The sequence below is a fragment of the Pieris napi genome, chromosome 24 (assembly GCF_905475465.1).
Source record: "Pieris napi chromosome 24, ilPieNapi1.2, whole genome shotgun sequence".
NCBI classification, from domain to species: domain Eukaryota; kingdom Metazoa; phylum Arthropoda; class Insecta; order Lepidoptera; family Pieridae; genus Pieris; species Pieris napi.
In genome coordinates, this window is record NC_062257.1 from 1,970,788 (window position 1) to 1,988,368 (window position 17,581).

A 17,581-nucleotide genomic window follows, 5' to 3' on the forward strand; every position below is an offset into this window, starting at 1 on the left:
CTTCTTCCTCGCTTTTGGAAGATGGAGAGGCACAATATTTTATTTACTGTCTTGACTGCGATGCGTTTAATTATTTCAAGGAATTATAAAAATTTGATAATAAAACAATTTCTTTACCGGATTTAAGTTATGTATTTACAATTACTTTTCATAATTTTAAATTTAACCGACGTTGCGCGTGCTTTACAGCGTGCGTGGTCACGGTGACTGAAGACAAAAGGTGTTGAATGTCAAAAAGTGTCACAGCTGTAGAAAAAGTTGCATTATCTGTATTTGTTTCCCCGGAGTTGGTATCGACTAAAAGATGGAGGGTTTTGGCAGAAATGGCCCACGGTGTCCTCTATTTTCGCGGATTGTTTATCTTGAGATTTTAATTTGGATATTATACCATCTTTGATTTTGCTTGAAGATAGTGACCACGCACGCTGTAAAGCAAGCTGTAAAGCACGCGAAACGTCGGTTTAATTTAAAATTATGAAAAATAATTGTAAATACATCACTTAAATCCGGTAAAAAAATTGTTTTATTATCAAATGTGTGAAAGTTATGTCAATAAAAGACAATACTATTATAAAATGTTTCACAATTTACCATGGACAGTTGTTCAGACTAATAACTGCAGCTGATTTTTATCACGGGACGTCAAGGCAGAATACAAAATACCATCCACTTTGTGGAACCAGCTGCCCACTGAAGTATATCCGAACTAATTCGACTTAGGGTCCTACGCTATTTGCCTAACAAGTCTGAATAGGCCGGCAACGCACTTGCGAGCCTTCTCGCATTGTGAATGACCATGGGCGGCGTTATCACTTAACATCAGATGAGCCTCCTGCCCGTTTGCCTCTTACATAAAAAAACATACAGTGAATTGAAACCCAATTCCAAGTACTCAGAAAGTTGGCGTCTATTCTGCTAATCCTGTTCTTCTTTCAGAGTTCCATCCTGCAACTGCTGCTAAATGAATTACGTACAACCAGCGGTCGCGTGTATCTTTCTGGTCCTCTATCGTATGCCTGCCAGGAGCCATGGTTGTTCGTTGCTACCGTCCGACAAAACATTTTGTTTGGACTACCCTACAATGCGAAAAAATATAAAGAGGTACGTAGTCAAGTTATAGGATTGCATATTTTTGTATGTTAATGTTTTACTAACCAATAAAATATTATGTACTATTATTTATCGCAATAGGTTAATTTCTATTTTCTCCTCCTTTATTAACTCCAAAGACTTTTAATTTTAAATTAACTGATTATTTTCCAGGTTGTACGAGTGTGTGCTCTTCAGAAAGACTTCCAACAGTTCCCTCACGGAGACCAGACCCTGGTTGGGGAGAGGGGTGCCTCTCTGTCTGGAGGTCAAAGAGCTCGTATCAACTTGGCGAGGGCTGTGTATAGACAAGTAATACATGCATATTTCTGCTTAACCTTTTTACTTCCAGACAATTAGATATTAAATCTTCTGTGAATGCATATGAAGTCCTTGATGATGGAGGTACTTAGACCTAAGACCAGGACTTATAAATGGAAATGCCACTGGATAAATGTCATCATTGTCTTGCTTGAAGATGACATTTCCCTTCAGGATATCAAACGTGACGTCATCTTGATGTTGATGGAGTTCTTAATTGGTTATACGTTACACAGCCCACTTAAATAAGCCATTTTGAAGGAAGGGTGTTCTGATCCTCGACCCTAAAGAGATCCTCAACAATTCTATACTCTACCAGCCGTGCGATTCTGTAACTCACTTTTCGAACTCGCACAGCGTTTTTCGCAGCGGCGGTCGCGCTCAAATCAGTCGTGAAGCAGTAATAGCGACCACCGTTGCGTAAAACGCTGTGCGAGTTCGAAAAGTGAGTTACAGAATCGCAAGGCTGGCCCAAAGTTCCTGGTGGCTTATTGAGAAGTTGTATATATCCTTAGCAGCTAAATAATTAACTTCGTTAGCGCGTTTCAGATGCGCCATAGCAGTAATTTGTAAGCGCAGATTATAGATATGGCTAAACCAACGTTTCTTGTGTTTATTTTTAAAGGCAAGGTGCCTTCAATGGAAGAGTATTTAGACTATAAGTTTTGACAACAATTATAAATAACTGTTCATATTATTATGATAATTAATATGACATTTGCCTATTATATGGCTGATTGTGCGGTTTTTTATTATTAATCATTTTGTACCACTTTGCAAATAAACGATGTATTATTTATTTAATATCGGCGCGTGATTAAAATAAGTTCAAATCGATTTTTGTTGTGTAATAACTGTATTATTTATATATTAAATCTAATATATAAAATTCTCGAGTCACAATGTTCGTTCCCATTCCGAAATGGCTCGACGGATTCTTATGAATTTTTTTATGCATATTCAGTAAGTCTGAGAATCGGCTACTATCTATCTTTCAAACCCCTAAGTGATTAGGTTTTTTACTAATACAGCATACAAAAATTCATACAACCCCTAATTTTCATCTACCCTCTACAATCACCATATTTTTATTATTATTTATTATCTACTATAGATAGCTATTTTTATTGAACTAAAAAACGCTTCCTAGAAATAATATACATGGCAGAACGTTTACCGGGTCAGCTAGTGTATCTATAATATTTTCTTTGTTCACAGGCTGATATCTATCTCTTAGATGACCCGCTATCCGCTGTCGATGCACACGTTGGCCGTCAGCTATTCGACGAATGCATCAATGGCTACCTCCGTCACACCACGAGAATTCTGGTCACTCATCAGCTGCATTATCTCAAAGCTGCCGATTACATCGTCATTATGAATAATGTAAGTATCAGATACTTGAGCTGGAGTGCTACTTAAGAATATACTTGGAAAAGTTATCACAAAAATCTATAGTATTTAGAGATATACGAAAAACAAACGTTCCTAAGGTTTTTACGATTTTTCGGTTAATACGCAAAAAAGGAATAGCATTTTTGGCATGAGGTTTTTTGTGATAGATATATTTTTTTTACTAAATTTAATACGAAAAAAAACCGCGCGGTCAGTGGGGTTTTTACGTACACAGCCGCTAGATGGCACTTAATCAGGCGTCAATAAACATATTACAGTCAAAATCTGTTATAACAACATCAAAGGGACTACTCATATTCGGTCGTAAAAACCGATAGTCGTAACAGCCGATGATGTTGTTATTAAGTACCTAATCCAATAGAATTCAGCCGGGATCTTTGATTTTGGTCCGGGATGTTGTTCTAAACGATGTCGTCGTAAACGGTTTTGACTGTATTTGATTCACCTTTATTATTGTCACCGTAAAATTGTAAACACCGTTAGATTGTAATCTATCTCGCGAGATTGTGAACTGTCGAAAGATTGTGAACCTGAACACACTGCTTACAATGTAACGTATTATTATCCGGTAGATTGTAATATATCGAAGTGAAACCGTCAAATTGTGAAACGGATCGCACCTCGCGCGCTGATTGGTTGAACGGAGTATGCCCCGCGCCACCATATTTGTTCAGAAATGGGACTTGACATGAACCTGTATGTCAAAATCCATCCATTTTGACAGCCACACATAGTGCTAAGACTTGTTTCGGAATATCACTTTCAAAGTCGAAACTGTGGCTCTATTCTGTCTAATTAAATAAGGTGTACGCCGTCTCTCTGAATACTTGTCTTCGTCGTACTTGAATTCGTGTATGCGGTGATGTTAGTTGTTTCGACTATGTGTTTGCGTGTTGTTCCCACGAGAATGTAAGTGCGTGCTCCTATTTCACCATGCCTCCTGCTGATAGAGGACAAATTTTTGTTTTTTTAATAATTATTAATTACTTAACATGTTATGTGGAACATGGTGTAATGGTTGTAGCTCCTTACATTGTGTAAAAAAACTTGGCGATTAAAAAGAGTGGCCATATTGCCAGTTCTTCTCTTCCGTTCTACGCCCTTGATTTGAGAACTGGCAGTAAATGTAAAATTAGAAGCATTTAATGTTCTTTATTGACGTACATAAGTGTACATTGTGTTACCTACATAAATAAATGATTTTTGACTTTGACTTTGAATAGAAAATATCCGCTATAATTTCCTTTACAGTAAAAGCGAATGTTAAAAAAAGTGTGTGTGTACAAAGTACACATGTCAGAAGTGAAACTTAAGTGGCAAACTAATCTTGAAGTGTTGTTCATATTTATACAAATCTAAAAGTTTAGATTTCCGATACTTAGAGGGACGGAAAAAGGAAGATATGTTAGGAATTTAATGAATTTAATTGTCATTAAAATATTAAGTGTCGATTAATAAATAATAGATAATAAATAATATATAATATATATAATATATATTATATATTATATATTATATATTATATATTATATATTATATATTATATATTATATATTATATATTATATATTATATATTATATATTATATATAATAATAAATAATATATAATAAATAATGTGACGGTAATTTTTTTCCAACGCCGATAAAGAAGTTTCACTTCAAAAATCTATTCTAACACAAAAATATTTGTTTTAAGGGATCTATTGATGCAAAGGGAACATACGGTGAACTAATGCACTCCGGAAAAGATTTCGCGAAGTTGCTGTCCTCTGTCCAAGAAGATGATAAGCCGGAAGTGGAGAAGCCCCCACCGATGTCCCGAAGGACTTCGGCCAGAGTAAGTTAACTATTTAGCACTCCGTTACTTAAATTATATAACTATATGTGGGGTTCTTTTCTTAATGAAGTATCGCAATACAGCGAGGTAATGCCAGCGTTAAAGGTACGGCCACAGGGACCGAACTTTTTTAATTTGTTTTAATTTTGTATTCATTTTTTTTTTATTATTATTATAACTATATAGTTAAAGAATATTGTAATATTATATTTGTGTGTTGGAAATACATTCTAAAATAAATATTATAACACATATAACAAAAAAGTATACTAAAAATTGGTCAAAGATGACATAATATTATAATCCAATATTTAAAATATCTATAGTGTATGGTGTATATACTATACACCACTATGTTTTATATCCCACTGTATTAAAGCGTTATAGTGCTTTTTTCATTATTAAGAAGATTTACAGCTTATAACTTAATATAAACAACTGTGTACGTCAATCTTCACATTCACATGTCTTTAATAATTATTACAAATATGTATCTATAATATTCATATAAATCATTTTAATAATAGATGAGGAACACTTTAGTCAACTTATGATACAATATTTATTTCACTAAAGAATTCAGCCCTGCGATTCTGTAACTCACTTCACGAACTCACACAGCGGTTGTCGCATCGGCGGTCTCTCTCAAATCAGTCGTGAAGCAGTCATTTTATGATTTGGCATTCTGATAAACAATAAAGTACAAGCTCCCACCTTTTCAGAATGCGAAATCATAAAATGACTGCTTCACGACTGATTTGAGAGCGACCGCCGATGCGAAAACCGCTGTGTGAGTTCGTGAAGTGAGTTACAGAATCGCAGGGCTGATGTCAGAGCTCGGCTTGCCTCCACATTTGAGGCGAACAAATGTCATCTGTCAAATTGTCAAACTTACCCACAAAGCTTAGGTTTCCAAGCAAAGCGGTGCCGTTTAACTAACGGCCGTCATTTTACAGTTGTTAATAACGGCCGTCTTTACTTTTTACCAATGCAAAAAAGCAATCATTTTCGCTCGTCCAAGTCACGTTTCCACTCATTGTATTAATTAAATATGAGCACCGCTCCGCGAAAAACGTTGAACTAATGTTTATCACCGCTATGACCCGTCATGCAAATGACAGCACCGCTATTTGACGTTACGCTGACACTCAACGTTCTCTAGAAAACCTCCTCCGATGTTATTTATAGACAACGTATGACGTCACCCAACGTTACATTACGGCACCGCTTTTCTAGGAAACCGTAGCCTAAGCATAAAGCCCTATGTAATTGGTGTTGACTCTAGGTAATATTTGACGACTCATTGGTCTAGTGGTTAGTACCCCTGACTGCGAATCCATGGGTCCGATGCGATGAGCATTTGGTGTTGTGCTTAGGTCTTGGGTGTTTAAATATGTCTATCTATCTATAATATGTATGTATATCCGTTGCCTAGTACCCATTACACAAGCTTCACCAGCTTAGTATGGGACTAGGTCAATTGGTGTGAATTGTCTTAAAAAAAAAAAATGTTGATATTTTTTAGCCTCCTATTATACACTCGGAGACACACCTTAGTAACTCAGGACAGTCTACTTTACCTGTAGATGTCATCTGTCACATACGTGACAAGGTAACACGTTTTGGAGTGCAAGAAAATTGAACAATATGCGTTTTTAGGGAAATTGTATTAACCTTAGTTAAGTTCGGTGGCAGTCGTTGGGGGATGTTCAAATAAATAAAACACTTTGTTTGAAGATAGGTGTCAACTGTTGTCGTTTAATACATGAGTTTATAATTAACATAAAATTAGGGATAGTGGGGTTGCGACGCTGGATTAACCAAAAACTAACTTTGTTTATAAGGGTTCTTAAATCTAAGGGTGCGTACGGACTATGTAACATGTTATATAACTTGTGTTTTAGAACACGTCCACATTATGTAACCTTGTTATTCAACATTATAACATTAAACAATACTGTACACATTAGAATCACAATGCAATATAACCATTTTAAATAACAAAAGAAAAACAAAAAAACGTAGATGCTGGGTTAACATGTTATAATAACATGTTTTATAACATTCAGTGTCCACATTATCTGAAACATGTTGTATAGCAATGTTGTATAACATGTTATGTTATATAGTCTGTACGCACCGTAAGTGACACTTCAATATAAGTGTAGTCGACCTATTGGATATTATCGGAAACGAGAATGTTATATTACAACTAGCTGACCGGGCAAACGTCGTTTTGCCATGTATATCATTTAAAATAAAAAAATAGGGGTTAATTGTAGAGGGGTTAAAGTTAGGGGTTGTATGTATCTTTTAATGGTGTATCATAAAAAAATAAAAACAGAAAAAAATATCTAAAAAAAAAAAATTTAGAGGTGGACGGACTACCCTTAACATTTAGGGGGATGAAAAATAGATGTTGTCCGATTCTCAGACATACCCAATATGCACACAAAAATCCATGAGAATCAGTCGAGCCGTTTCGGAGGAGTTTAACCACAAACACCGCGACATGAGAATTTTATATGTTAGATTTATGAGTGTGGGAAAAACTAAAGGGCTCATTTTGACTTCAAGTGTGCGTTGATTACTAACATTTGGTTTACGCTTGTTTACTAAAATATATTTAATTTAATAAAATATATATATGTAACTTAAATAATGTTAAGTTACATAACTCCCTTTTAAAGTAAATATTACGCAATTATTCCTATATAAACCTATTTTACGTATTTATCCAAATCTCAACTGATTTTTCCCAAATGCTAACATTTGGTTTACGCTTGTTTACTAAAATATATATAATTTACTAAATTAATTAATTTAATTAAATTTACTATATTAATTAGTTAAGTTACATAACTCCCTTTTAAAGTAAATATTACGCAATTATTCCTATATAAACCTATTTTACGTATTTTTCCAAATGTCACATTTTAATGTATACAATATTAGATATATAATTTTATTTGTTTTACAATGTTTCCCTTTAGTTATCAACAACAAGACGGCCATCTTTGGCTGAGTCTACCACCGAAATGCCAGCGCAAGAGATGGAAGAGGAAGAAAGAGAATCTGGTTCGATGGGTTGGCAGGTGTACGGGGCCTACCTTCGAGCTGGTGGCAAAACAGGCAGACTCCTCTTCATGGTTATCCTTCTGCTGATTGGTCAATTGTCAGCAACGTTTTGCGACTACTGGGTGACAGTTTGGTAAGAGAGTTTAGTACATATCATACTTTCTGAAGGTATAGGTCGGTTATCGAAAGCTGGCGCGTTCACAGTACTCACACTAATGCAATTTCACTATACAGTATGTTTAAAAATATTACTTTTTTGCCAAGCTATATATTTTAGTCTACTCAGGTTTTAGTAAGGTTGGGTGGGTTGTAAATAAATAAAAATGTGTCAAATACATATAAATATTATTTGCATACGAGGGTGGATCCAAAAGTTTTAAGCCAGACCAAGAACGTATAAGAGTAGTTTGTGTAAATAATTTTTCATTTTTCGACATAAGCTCCATCTAGTTCAACACACTTCACTTTTACTTCACTAACTATTCTTTCAATACTCCTCTTAGAAACCTCAGTCGCATCTGATGTCAAATTAAATATAAATTTTTTTCGCTAAACTGTTTTTATTAAGATGCTTAAAATAATTAAAAACATTGTGCACCATTTCACTAGATTGCCCTGGTAATGTTTGAAAAAAGATAAACATGTATAAAATAATAATAATATAAAAAAATAAAGATCAACATAAACAGTAGCAAAAGAAAAACAATAACTGTCTCTTTTATACTCATAAGCTTGACCGAGCGCGAGAGAGACGGACAGTCTTTTCGTGATGTATTTGTGATTGTATTTCAGTTTGACATCACGTCTCGCGCTTATTCACAGACACTACACAAGCACAAAGTGTAAATGTGTTGAAGCCGCCAGCTTTAGATAACATACCTATATAATATGGATGCACAGACTATGCTATTAATGCGAACACTGCCACAACCATAGCTATAAAAAGAATATAGATAAATAAACTTAATATTTCGAATTACCAGATACAAGATTAGATTCAGCGCATTATTGCAAATACTTTTCGATGCATTTCTTAAATTTGTCGATTAAATTGATATCTATCAACTTGAGGATAGTCACTATGACAATTGACAGTTGTAAAGCTCCGAAACATTAATTTAAGGGGCCTCATAGCCTAGCGGTCTTATTAAGTGGCAGCTAGGTGAGGGGTACCGGGTTCGATTCCCGGTTCGAGGGCAAGTTTTAATTTAATTTAAATTTGTTCTCGGCCTTTGGGAGGGTTGTGCGGTACCGGGCGAGTGCTTAAACCGTACATGGAGGACATGGTCGAATTTCTAAGGCAAAAAACACGAATGATAAAAATCTCATACTTGACGCTGGCTAATGCAAAAACCGTGCCAGAGCCATAAAAAAAACCATTAATTTATGGAAATAATTAAAGTTAAAATCATATTATACACAAATGAGACTGCGCCATCTTTATTGTGACTAACTCGAAGTAAACATTTTCAGGACAAACGAAGTGACGCGCCAAAAAGAAAGAGAGTCGAATGGAACCAATGACTACTCCACCGTCGTGGTACCACCAAACAGCACCTTTACTTTCACGAGTTATTTCACAGGAATCGAAGCTGAACCAAGTGAGTAATTTTTTTATTAATACAAAAATTTAATTTTAAAGTTAGATATATAAATAAAAATTTAAATGTAATATATGAAAAATATATCATTTTTCCGATACAGATATATTTTACTATTCATCTGCTTACATTGTATTTAAACGAAAATCAACTTTAACAACACACTTATTTTTTATTTTGATAGAAAACTGAAAATTCACTGACAGCGAAATTCATGAACGTATACTATATATTTTTGAAGTGAAACTTCTTTATCGGCGTTGGAAAAAAATTTACGTCACGTGACGTCGTTACATTTTTCCGTTACGCGCCATCTTTTTCTTGTCCTGCGATTTCGGATCCAGTTTATTTATTAGTTTCAAGATATGTTTTTTGTGAAGTTTGCCTACCTCTTAAATTTAACTTCAGGCTTACCGCAACGTACTTTTATTTATATTGGATAATTTTTTTCCCGTTATATTTAATAAATTTTGCAGTATTTAATTTAACTTATTATAAACTTTATAACTATAAATAAAAATTATGCTTTTAAATCATTCTTATTTATGTCAAAAACCGTGTAGTGCGTTCATAAAATGTATAAAATTTAAATTAATAACAAAAATATATAAAAACTATAACAATGATAGTAATAATTCTATTACAATTAATGAAATTCTGTAATAATCTTTAGTAGTAATAAGGTAGAATGAAATAATTGTATTATTTGTTTTCATGTCTATAATAATAAAAGCCTTTTGTTAAACTTTATCTAATTTAACTTAATTTAACCAATTTCTGTAAAGTTGCAAATAGTAGATCACTTTTCGTAAAATAAGGTCATAAAGAAGTTTCACTTCTTACGTGTGTAGACTAGTACACGCATACATTTTTTTAAGTATATTTTTGACTTTAAACTTATAAAAATTTCAGATCTGGACATCCACGCTTACATAGGACCTTTGGACACCTCACAGTACCTATATATTTACACGGCATTGATAATTTGCTGCATCTTCTTCATAACGGCCAGAGCGTTCATGTTCTTCAAAGTGTGCATGACATCATCAAGAAACCTTCACAACGACATGTTCCATTCCATGCTGCGTGGTGTCATGCGGTTCTTTGACACTAATTCATCAGGTATTTTAAATTAAACTACCACTTTACTGCATGTATGCCCGCATTATTTACTAATACAATCGCCGAGATTGTAAAATCACTTGGGAGTTAGGACTAAGAATATCCAGTCACCTGCCTCCCTTAACCAAGCATTTAGTATTGCCATCAAGCATTGCCATCATTCTCTTGTTAAATGGAAATGGTTTTTATTATGTTACTTGCTACGTACGTTTTGGTCCTTCGAGTCGATATTTACGAATTTCCAAAATAACCTAGATATTTTATTTACATTTTCTTGTGATTATTTATTATTTATTTATTTTATTGTATCTCGATCATTTTAAGTGTATTCGAGTAAGATGCGTATATTGTGGAGTGTGATGATGATATATACCCTGAGGTCGTGGATTCGAACCCCCGCTAATTACATATCAATCAGTGGCATTACAACCTTTTTAGGTCTGGGGCTCAAGTTTTTGTATCTGTTTCATGATTTGTCAATATGCAAGTAGGTGATCAGCCTGTACCTGACACATGCCTCCGTACTTTGGGTCTAAGCCGGTTACCTCACGATGTTTTCCTTCACCGTTCGAGCGAATATTAAATGCGCACATAGTAAGAAAGTTCATTGATGCACAGCCGGGGATCGAACCTACGACGTCAGGGATGAGAGTCGCACGCTGAAGCCACTAGGCCAACACTGCTCATATATTAATATATTCCTCTTTATTTCAGGACGAATCCTCAACCGTTTCTCAAAGGACATCGGTGCTTTAGACGAGTTGTTACCACGTTTCCTTTTGGAGTGCATTCAAATCTACCTCGTGATGTTCAGTATATTGGCTTTGAATGCTGCTGCACTGGTCTGGACGCTTCTGCCAACCACAATCATTCTCCTTCTCTTCTATACTATTCTGCAAATCTATTTGAAGTCGGCGCAGTCTATTAAGCGATTGGAAGGGACAAGTCAGTATATTAACTAATATTTGAATTAAAACGGCGGCGGCTCATTGGTCTAGTGGTTAGTACCCCTGACTGCGAATCCACGGGTCCCGGGTTCGATCCCCGGCTGAGACAAATATCGATGTGATGAGCATTTGGTATTGTGCTTAGGACTTGGGTGTTTAAATACGTATTTATATGTCTATTTATAATATGTATGTATATCCGTTGCCTAGTACCCATAACACAAGCTTCACCAGCTTAGCATGGGACTAGGTCAATTGATGTGAATTGTCAAAAAAAAAAAAAAAACATATCTCAAAAACCACTGAACCGATTTTGATGAAACTAAGACTGGATTAGAACGTCAATTATCAAATTTTTGATCCGACAGCGCCCAAGATTGTGACTTGGTTCATCATACGAAATTAAGAACAATCTTTTATTTTATTTTTAGCCAACATTTTTTGTTTTTATATTTTTATGACACAATACAAAAATACATACAGTCCTTAATTTTCCGTCCTTTACAATCAACTCCTTTTTTATTTGTTACTTAAAAACTTATGAATTGAACTCTAAGGTTTATATAGAGAACAATTCACAGAAAAACCTTAAAAGTTTACATTCCGGAAAACCGAACAGTCTCTGGGGTAGCATAGCATAATGTTCCATGTTGGTACTAAAAAGGTAGGCTAAGTAAAATCACATTAAGGAGAAACGAAGTTTCTGAGACAAATTTGACCTCAATACTAGCACTAATATTAATAACTAAATATTGACTTTTCTTCACTTATCTAATATATAAAATTCTCGTGTCGCGGTGTTTGTAGTTAAACTCCTTCGAAACGGCTTGACCGATTCTCATGAAATTTTGTGTGCATGTTGGGTATGTCTGAGAATCGGACAACATCTATTTTTCATCCCCCTAAATGTTAAGGGTAGTCCACTCCTAATTTTTTTTTAATTTCTAGATTATTTGATTATGATACAGCATTAAAAAATACATACAATCTCTAATTTTCACCCCTCTACGATCAACCCCTATTTTTTACTATAAATGATAGATATATGTTAACGTAAAATTGTAAACACCGTTAGATTGTAATCTATCTCGCGAGATTATAAACTGTCGAAAGATTGTGAACCTCAGCGTACTGCTTACAATTTAACGTATTATTATTCGGTAGATTGTACTACACTAACTTAGTTATCATTTAAACTTCTTTGGTCAATTACAGATTAATTTTACTTCCCAACAATTTCATATAACTACCGAATAATAATACGTTAATTTGTAAGCAGTTTGTTGAGGTTCACAATCTTTCGACAGTTTACAATCTCGCGTGATAGATTAAAATCTAACGGTTTTTACAATTTTACGGTGACATATACATGGAAAAACGACGTTTGCCAGGTCAGCTAGTTATAATATAATTCTCTTTTCAGCACGTAGTCCAGTATTCTCTCACATGTCAGCTACCCTGAACGGTATCAGTACCATCAGGTCATCAGGCGCTCAACAAAGGCTGATACAAGAATTCGATAGGTTCCAGGTAAGCAATTGAAAGAATGGAAGAACATTTATCACTTGCCTAGTATGAAAAGAAAACCATTTGAATTAGCGAATGGGTCAAACACGAAAACAATTAGTATTATGTAAGAAGTGTTATTAAACACTTTATTATTTTATTATTTACTGTAGGTTGCGTGGTCAGATAATAACTTATTTGTTAGTTTATTTTACGAATAATAATAATAATTTATAAAAATATTTTTGTAATGTTTCCCTTTAAATGTTGTGCACACTTGTTATTGATGCACATGCATGTATCTTGTCTTCTATGTAATGTGTTCCCTGTAAGTGTTTGTATGTGTTTCGTTAGTGTGTGCCTTTAAAAAAAAAGGGTGCGTGTACTTATGTACGCGCGTAAGAAGTTATACTTCTTTGGCTTTCTTTATTTTTTTTTAAATATTAAATAATTAATTATAAATATTTAACGTTAAAAATTTAATAATATTAATATTTAGTATATTATTCGATTATTAATTAATTATTATTATTATTTTATTATTAATTCTATTTAATAACTAGGTATATGAAACATACCTTTTACCTAAGTAACAATAGGTCTTTGTGAAAAAGCATTGCTTAATTTCTTTGAAAAAATAATTAAAACTCCTTATCCTCCTTCCTTCATTATGGTTATTCAAAATTCTTGGCATAGCTGCTAACTTCACGTATGTTATATTTCTTTTTACTTGTAGATTGTCTTATTCCCATCTCGCTCGCGCACGCTCGGCGCCCGGCTGGTTTAAAAACTTCATACTGATAATTTTGTGTCACGGTGCGCGCGCATCGTAAAATTTCACTCTCACCAATTTTTCATAACGCGCCTAAAGAAGTATAACTTCAAAAATATTATGTAAACGACGCGTGCTGTGGATTAACATTTAATTTTAGTTTAGTTTCATGATTTCCGTGAATGAAAGATGGAATACGCTTCGCGAGCTGCGCCGATATTATAAATATGGGTGCGCAGTGACCAGTGATGCCAACTTGAGGGTTTGCCCCCCAAATTTATATAAAGCCTAGATCAAACTAAACCAAATACAATCTCAAAGTGTGGCTATAACTGAAATATACTTGTTTCTTGCTCTTGACTAGTAAATTTAGAATCAATTTAACATATTCTCTGTTGACGTTCATAAGTGTACTTGGTTACCTATATGAATAAAGTTATTTTGAGTTTATGATGCTATAATACTCCAAGATCGATATTATATACTATTTAAATATATTTTTGATGCATATTTGATATTACCTCATACCGAGTGTACAACAAAAACTTTAGGGGTATTTGTAGTTTGTTCTAGTGGGAATCCTTACGAGTTGCCGTTTAGTATTTGTGTGCTGCCAACTACATGTTCAAACTCAAAATAACTTTATTCATATAGGTAAACAAGTACACTTGTGAACGTCAACAGAAAAAATATTAAAGATTCTTAATTTACATTTACTACCAGTTCGCAAGTCAAGGGCGTAGAGCAGGCAAGAATAATTCATACAAATTGTTTGAACTGGAACAAATCAATTCCAAGGATTAGGATAATTTAAATATTCATGAAATTTATAAAAAGCTTTATTGATTAACTAGCTAGTGCCCGCGAGTTCGTCTGAGCAGGATTAGTATTTCAAGTAGCTTATATTATTTATTTATTTTATTTATTAACACTTCGTTGCAAAAAACAATAAATCAAACACAATACAAAAAAAATTATAAGGGATGCAACGGGCGGCCTTATCGCTAATAAGCGATCTCTTCCAGGCAACCCTAGTTAAAGAAAAAACTAAAAAAGAAACATGATTCGTGCGAGAAGTGCAGAAACAAATGTTATATAAAAAAAAAATATATATACATAGTACCTTAATCTAAAGTAATACAAAAAAAAAATATTAACAACAGACTAAAAACTTAAAAGATAATCTTACAAATACATGGACAGCAAATAGTGATGTAAAAGGAAACATAAGATTTATACAAGTCACGTATATATTAGCGTGGCGTAGATAAAAAACTACTAAAGATATTGACTATTTAAGATAAACATTTCCATCATACATTACGTATGTATAGCTCTAGCGGTTTTGGCAGCGCACGCCAGAATAGCTCGCAGATGGTAGATTTTTTCCTACTTGATATTTTGGACAATTCACACAATATCTTTATAAATTGTAGCCTATGTGTTACTCTGATGTATAAGCTATATTACTGTAAAGTTTCATTAGAATCCATTCAGTAGTTTTTACGTGGTATTAACAAACATCCATCCATACTCACAAACTTTCGCATGTATTATATTACTAGGATTTACGTTTAACGAGAGCTTTGAATTTATTCAGTGCTGATACTCTAATTTCGCGTATCAACGTGTTATCAATCAATGGCGGCGAGCAGAGGCTTTTCGATTCACTGACTTTGACGTATCGTATCACGACTTAATGTTTTAATAAAAGCATGTTGCATTTTATTTGTTTAGGCTACGAAATTATGTCAGTCAAAAGACAATTCGCTAAAAAAAGACATTGAAAAAAAGGGGTGCGTTTACTTATGTACGCGCGTAAGAAGTTATACTTCTTTGGCATTATTAATAATACATACGGATAGTTAACCTCAATTGTATTGAAGCACTTAGGAAGGTTGATGAGCATAGTTTTTTCACAAATATTGTCTAATATTAATTAGTATTGATATAAATATTCAATTTAAATCACTTCTGATTATTATTCAGACGCATATATAAAATTCGCACTTGTATAATGAAAACAAAATGAAAACACGTGTTTTAAATATAGAAACTCAAAGCATGTGGATAAATATTATAAATATAAATACACAGTGAACAGAGGCGGCGTGCGTGCCAACATGCACCACTAACTTCATTCTGTTAATTTTGTGTCACGGTGCGCGCGCGTCATAAAATTTCACTCTCATCAATTTTTCATAACGCGCCTAAAGAAGTATAACTTCAAAAAGGTACTTTGCCATACTGTAACTTTAACTTTGACAACTTAGTAAAGCAATTTGAAGTCAAGACCCATGTCTAAACCACTGGATAATTATTAATTTTCTTTCCAGGATATCCACACGTCCACATGGAGTAGTTATCTCGCGAGTGGCGTCACGCTTGGCTTCTGGTTGGATTTCATTTGTGTCATCTATTTGGCCATTGTCATTGTAGCGTTCCTAGTCATTGACAGCAGTAAGTTTAGTTTAAAATTATATACAATACCCGCCTTCACACGACTGGATATTTTTTTAATGAATTAATATCGCCGACGTTTTTGTAGATATTAAGGTCTTCTATGAAAAAATATAGAATGAAATTTTTATTGGTATCCACACCTTATGTTATTGTCGAAGTTTTTATAAGAAATATTCTATAGTCTATGTTCATCATTGATAAAATAAGATTCAAATTTTGGAGCCTATTTAATGCTAACAGATAAACTAACAATTAAATCTATCTTCTTTATAATATTAGTGTAGATTTGTGTTTATATTATATATAACTGGTAACACTAGACAAAACAACGCGTGTCAAACATGGCAACGCCAAAACGTATCTAATTTCAAAGACTTGTAAATTCCCTCTTAATTCAAAAAATAACAATAAATTCTTATTAGTAACAAAGAATAATATCAAATATAACAAAGAGTTTTTTTTTTCAGAAACCATATTCTCTGGCAACGTGGGTTTGGCAATATCACAGACCCTTATCCTAACCGGAATGCTTCAATTTGGTGTCCGTCAGACCGCTGAAGTTATATCACAGATGACAAGTGTTGAGCGAATTCTACAATACACGCATATTGAGAGGGAACCACAATGGGACAAAGGAAGTGAGTTTTTTTAATATAATCTATAGACAAATTAAATAAAGACTCAACATAACTTGCGTCTATTACAATAAGTTTAATTTTGAATAAACAAACTATTGAATTATAAAAAAAAACTTGTTTAAGTTAAAAAGTTTTTTTGTTAGTTTAATACGACGCTTAAAAAATATAACAACTACAGGCAGCATTGCAATGTCGGTAAAAAACAAAATCACTACGTATTAATTAATTATTAAAAGTCACACCACAATTGCAGTCTAACACTAATCGAAACGCTAAAAATTATAAAATAAAAATCTAAAATTCTTTCGTGTTCAATGCATTATTATATAATCCCATATTTTCCCTCCAATCCATTGGTTGCTAGGTAACGCACTAGTCATTATTTGTCTAATACAAAGCTGGACCTAATGTCCATTTGCATGTTCTTTGAAATTAAAATTACTATTTTAACGAACAATAACATTTAGGTTATAATAATATTATATTTAGTAGTAATATAAAAATACATATGACAATCTATTTATTACATTTAATAGTATGAAGACTATATTTTTGAAATGTTACTTTTTTTTTTTTTAATTTTCGCCCATGGCGCAGGCTATAGTCTTTCAACCATACCACCTAGTCTTTCGTAGAATTTTTCCTTTATGTATATATTAAATTCATTTGTCTTTCGTAGAATTTTGCCTTTATTTATATATTATATTCATTTGTCTTTCGTAAATTTCAATTTCTTTTCAAATCCATGTTTTAACTTTTAAGTTATGTCAAATCGTTATCAGGTTGTGTC

The 17,581-nt window shown here is 33.5% G+C and overlaps 1 protein-coding gene across 2 annotated transcripts in view; it reads left to right on the plus strand.

The window, feature by feature from the left end:
- Positions 1-17,581, plus strand: part of LOC125061766 (ATP-binding cassette sub-family C member 4) — a 77,259-nt gene that overhangs the window by 53,859 nt on the left and 5,819 nt on the right. For both annotated transcript variants that reach the window (XM_047667362.1, XM_047667363.1), the window contains exons 10-20: positions 937-1,101; positions 1,264-1,401; positions 2,629-2,796; positions 4,524-4,664; positions 7,658-7,875; positions 9,216-9,343; positions 10,256-10,465; positions 11,180-11,410; positions 12,836-12,942; positions 16,027-16,150; positions 16,621-16,791. In XM_047667362.1, coding sequence (XP_047523318.1) covers positions 937-1,101; positions 1,264-1,401; positions 2,629-2,796; positions 4,524-4,664; positions 7,658-7,875; positions 9,216-9,343; positions 10,256-10,465; positions 11,180-11,410; positions 12,836-12,942; positions 16,027-16,150; positions 16,621-16,791 — 1,801 coding nt within the window. The remainder of the gene's footprint in view (positions 1-936; positions 1,102-1,263; positions 1,402-2,628; positions 2,797-4,523; positions 4,665-7,657; positions 7,876-9,215; positions 9,344-10,255; positions 10,466-11,179; positions 11,411-12,835; positions 12,943-16,026; positions 16,151-16,620; positions 16,792-17,581) is intronic.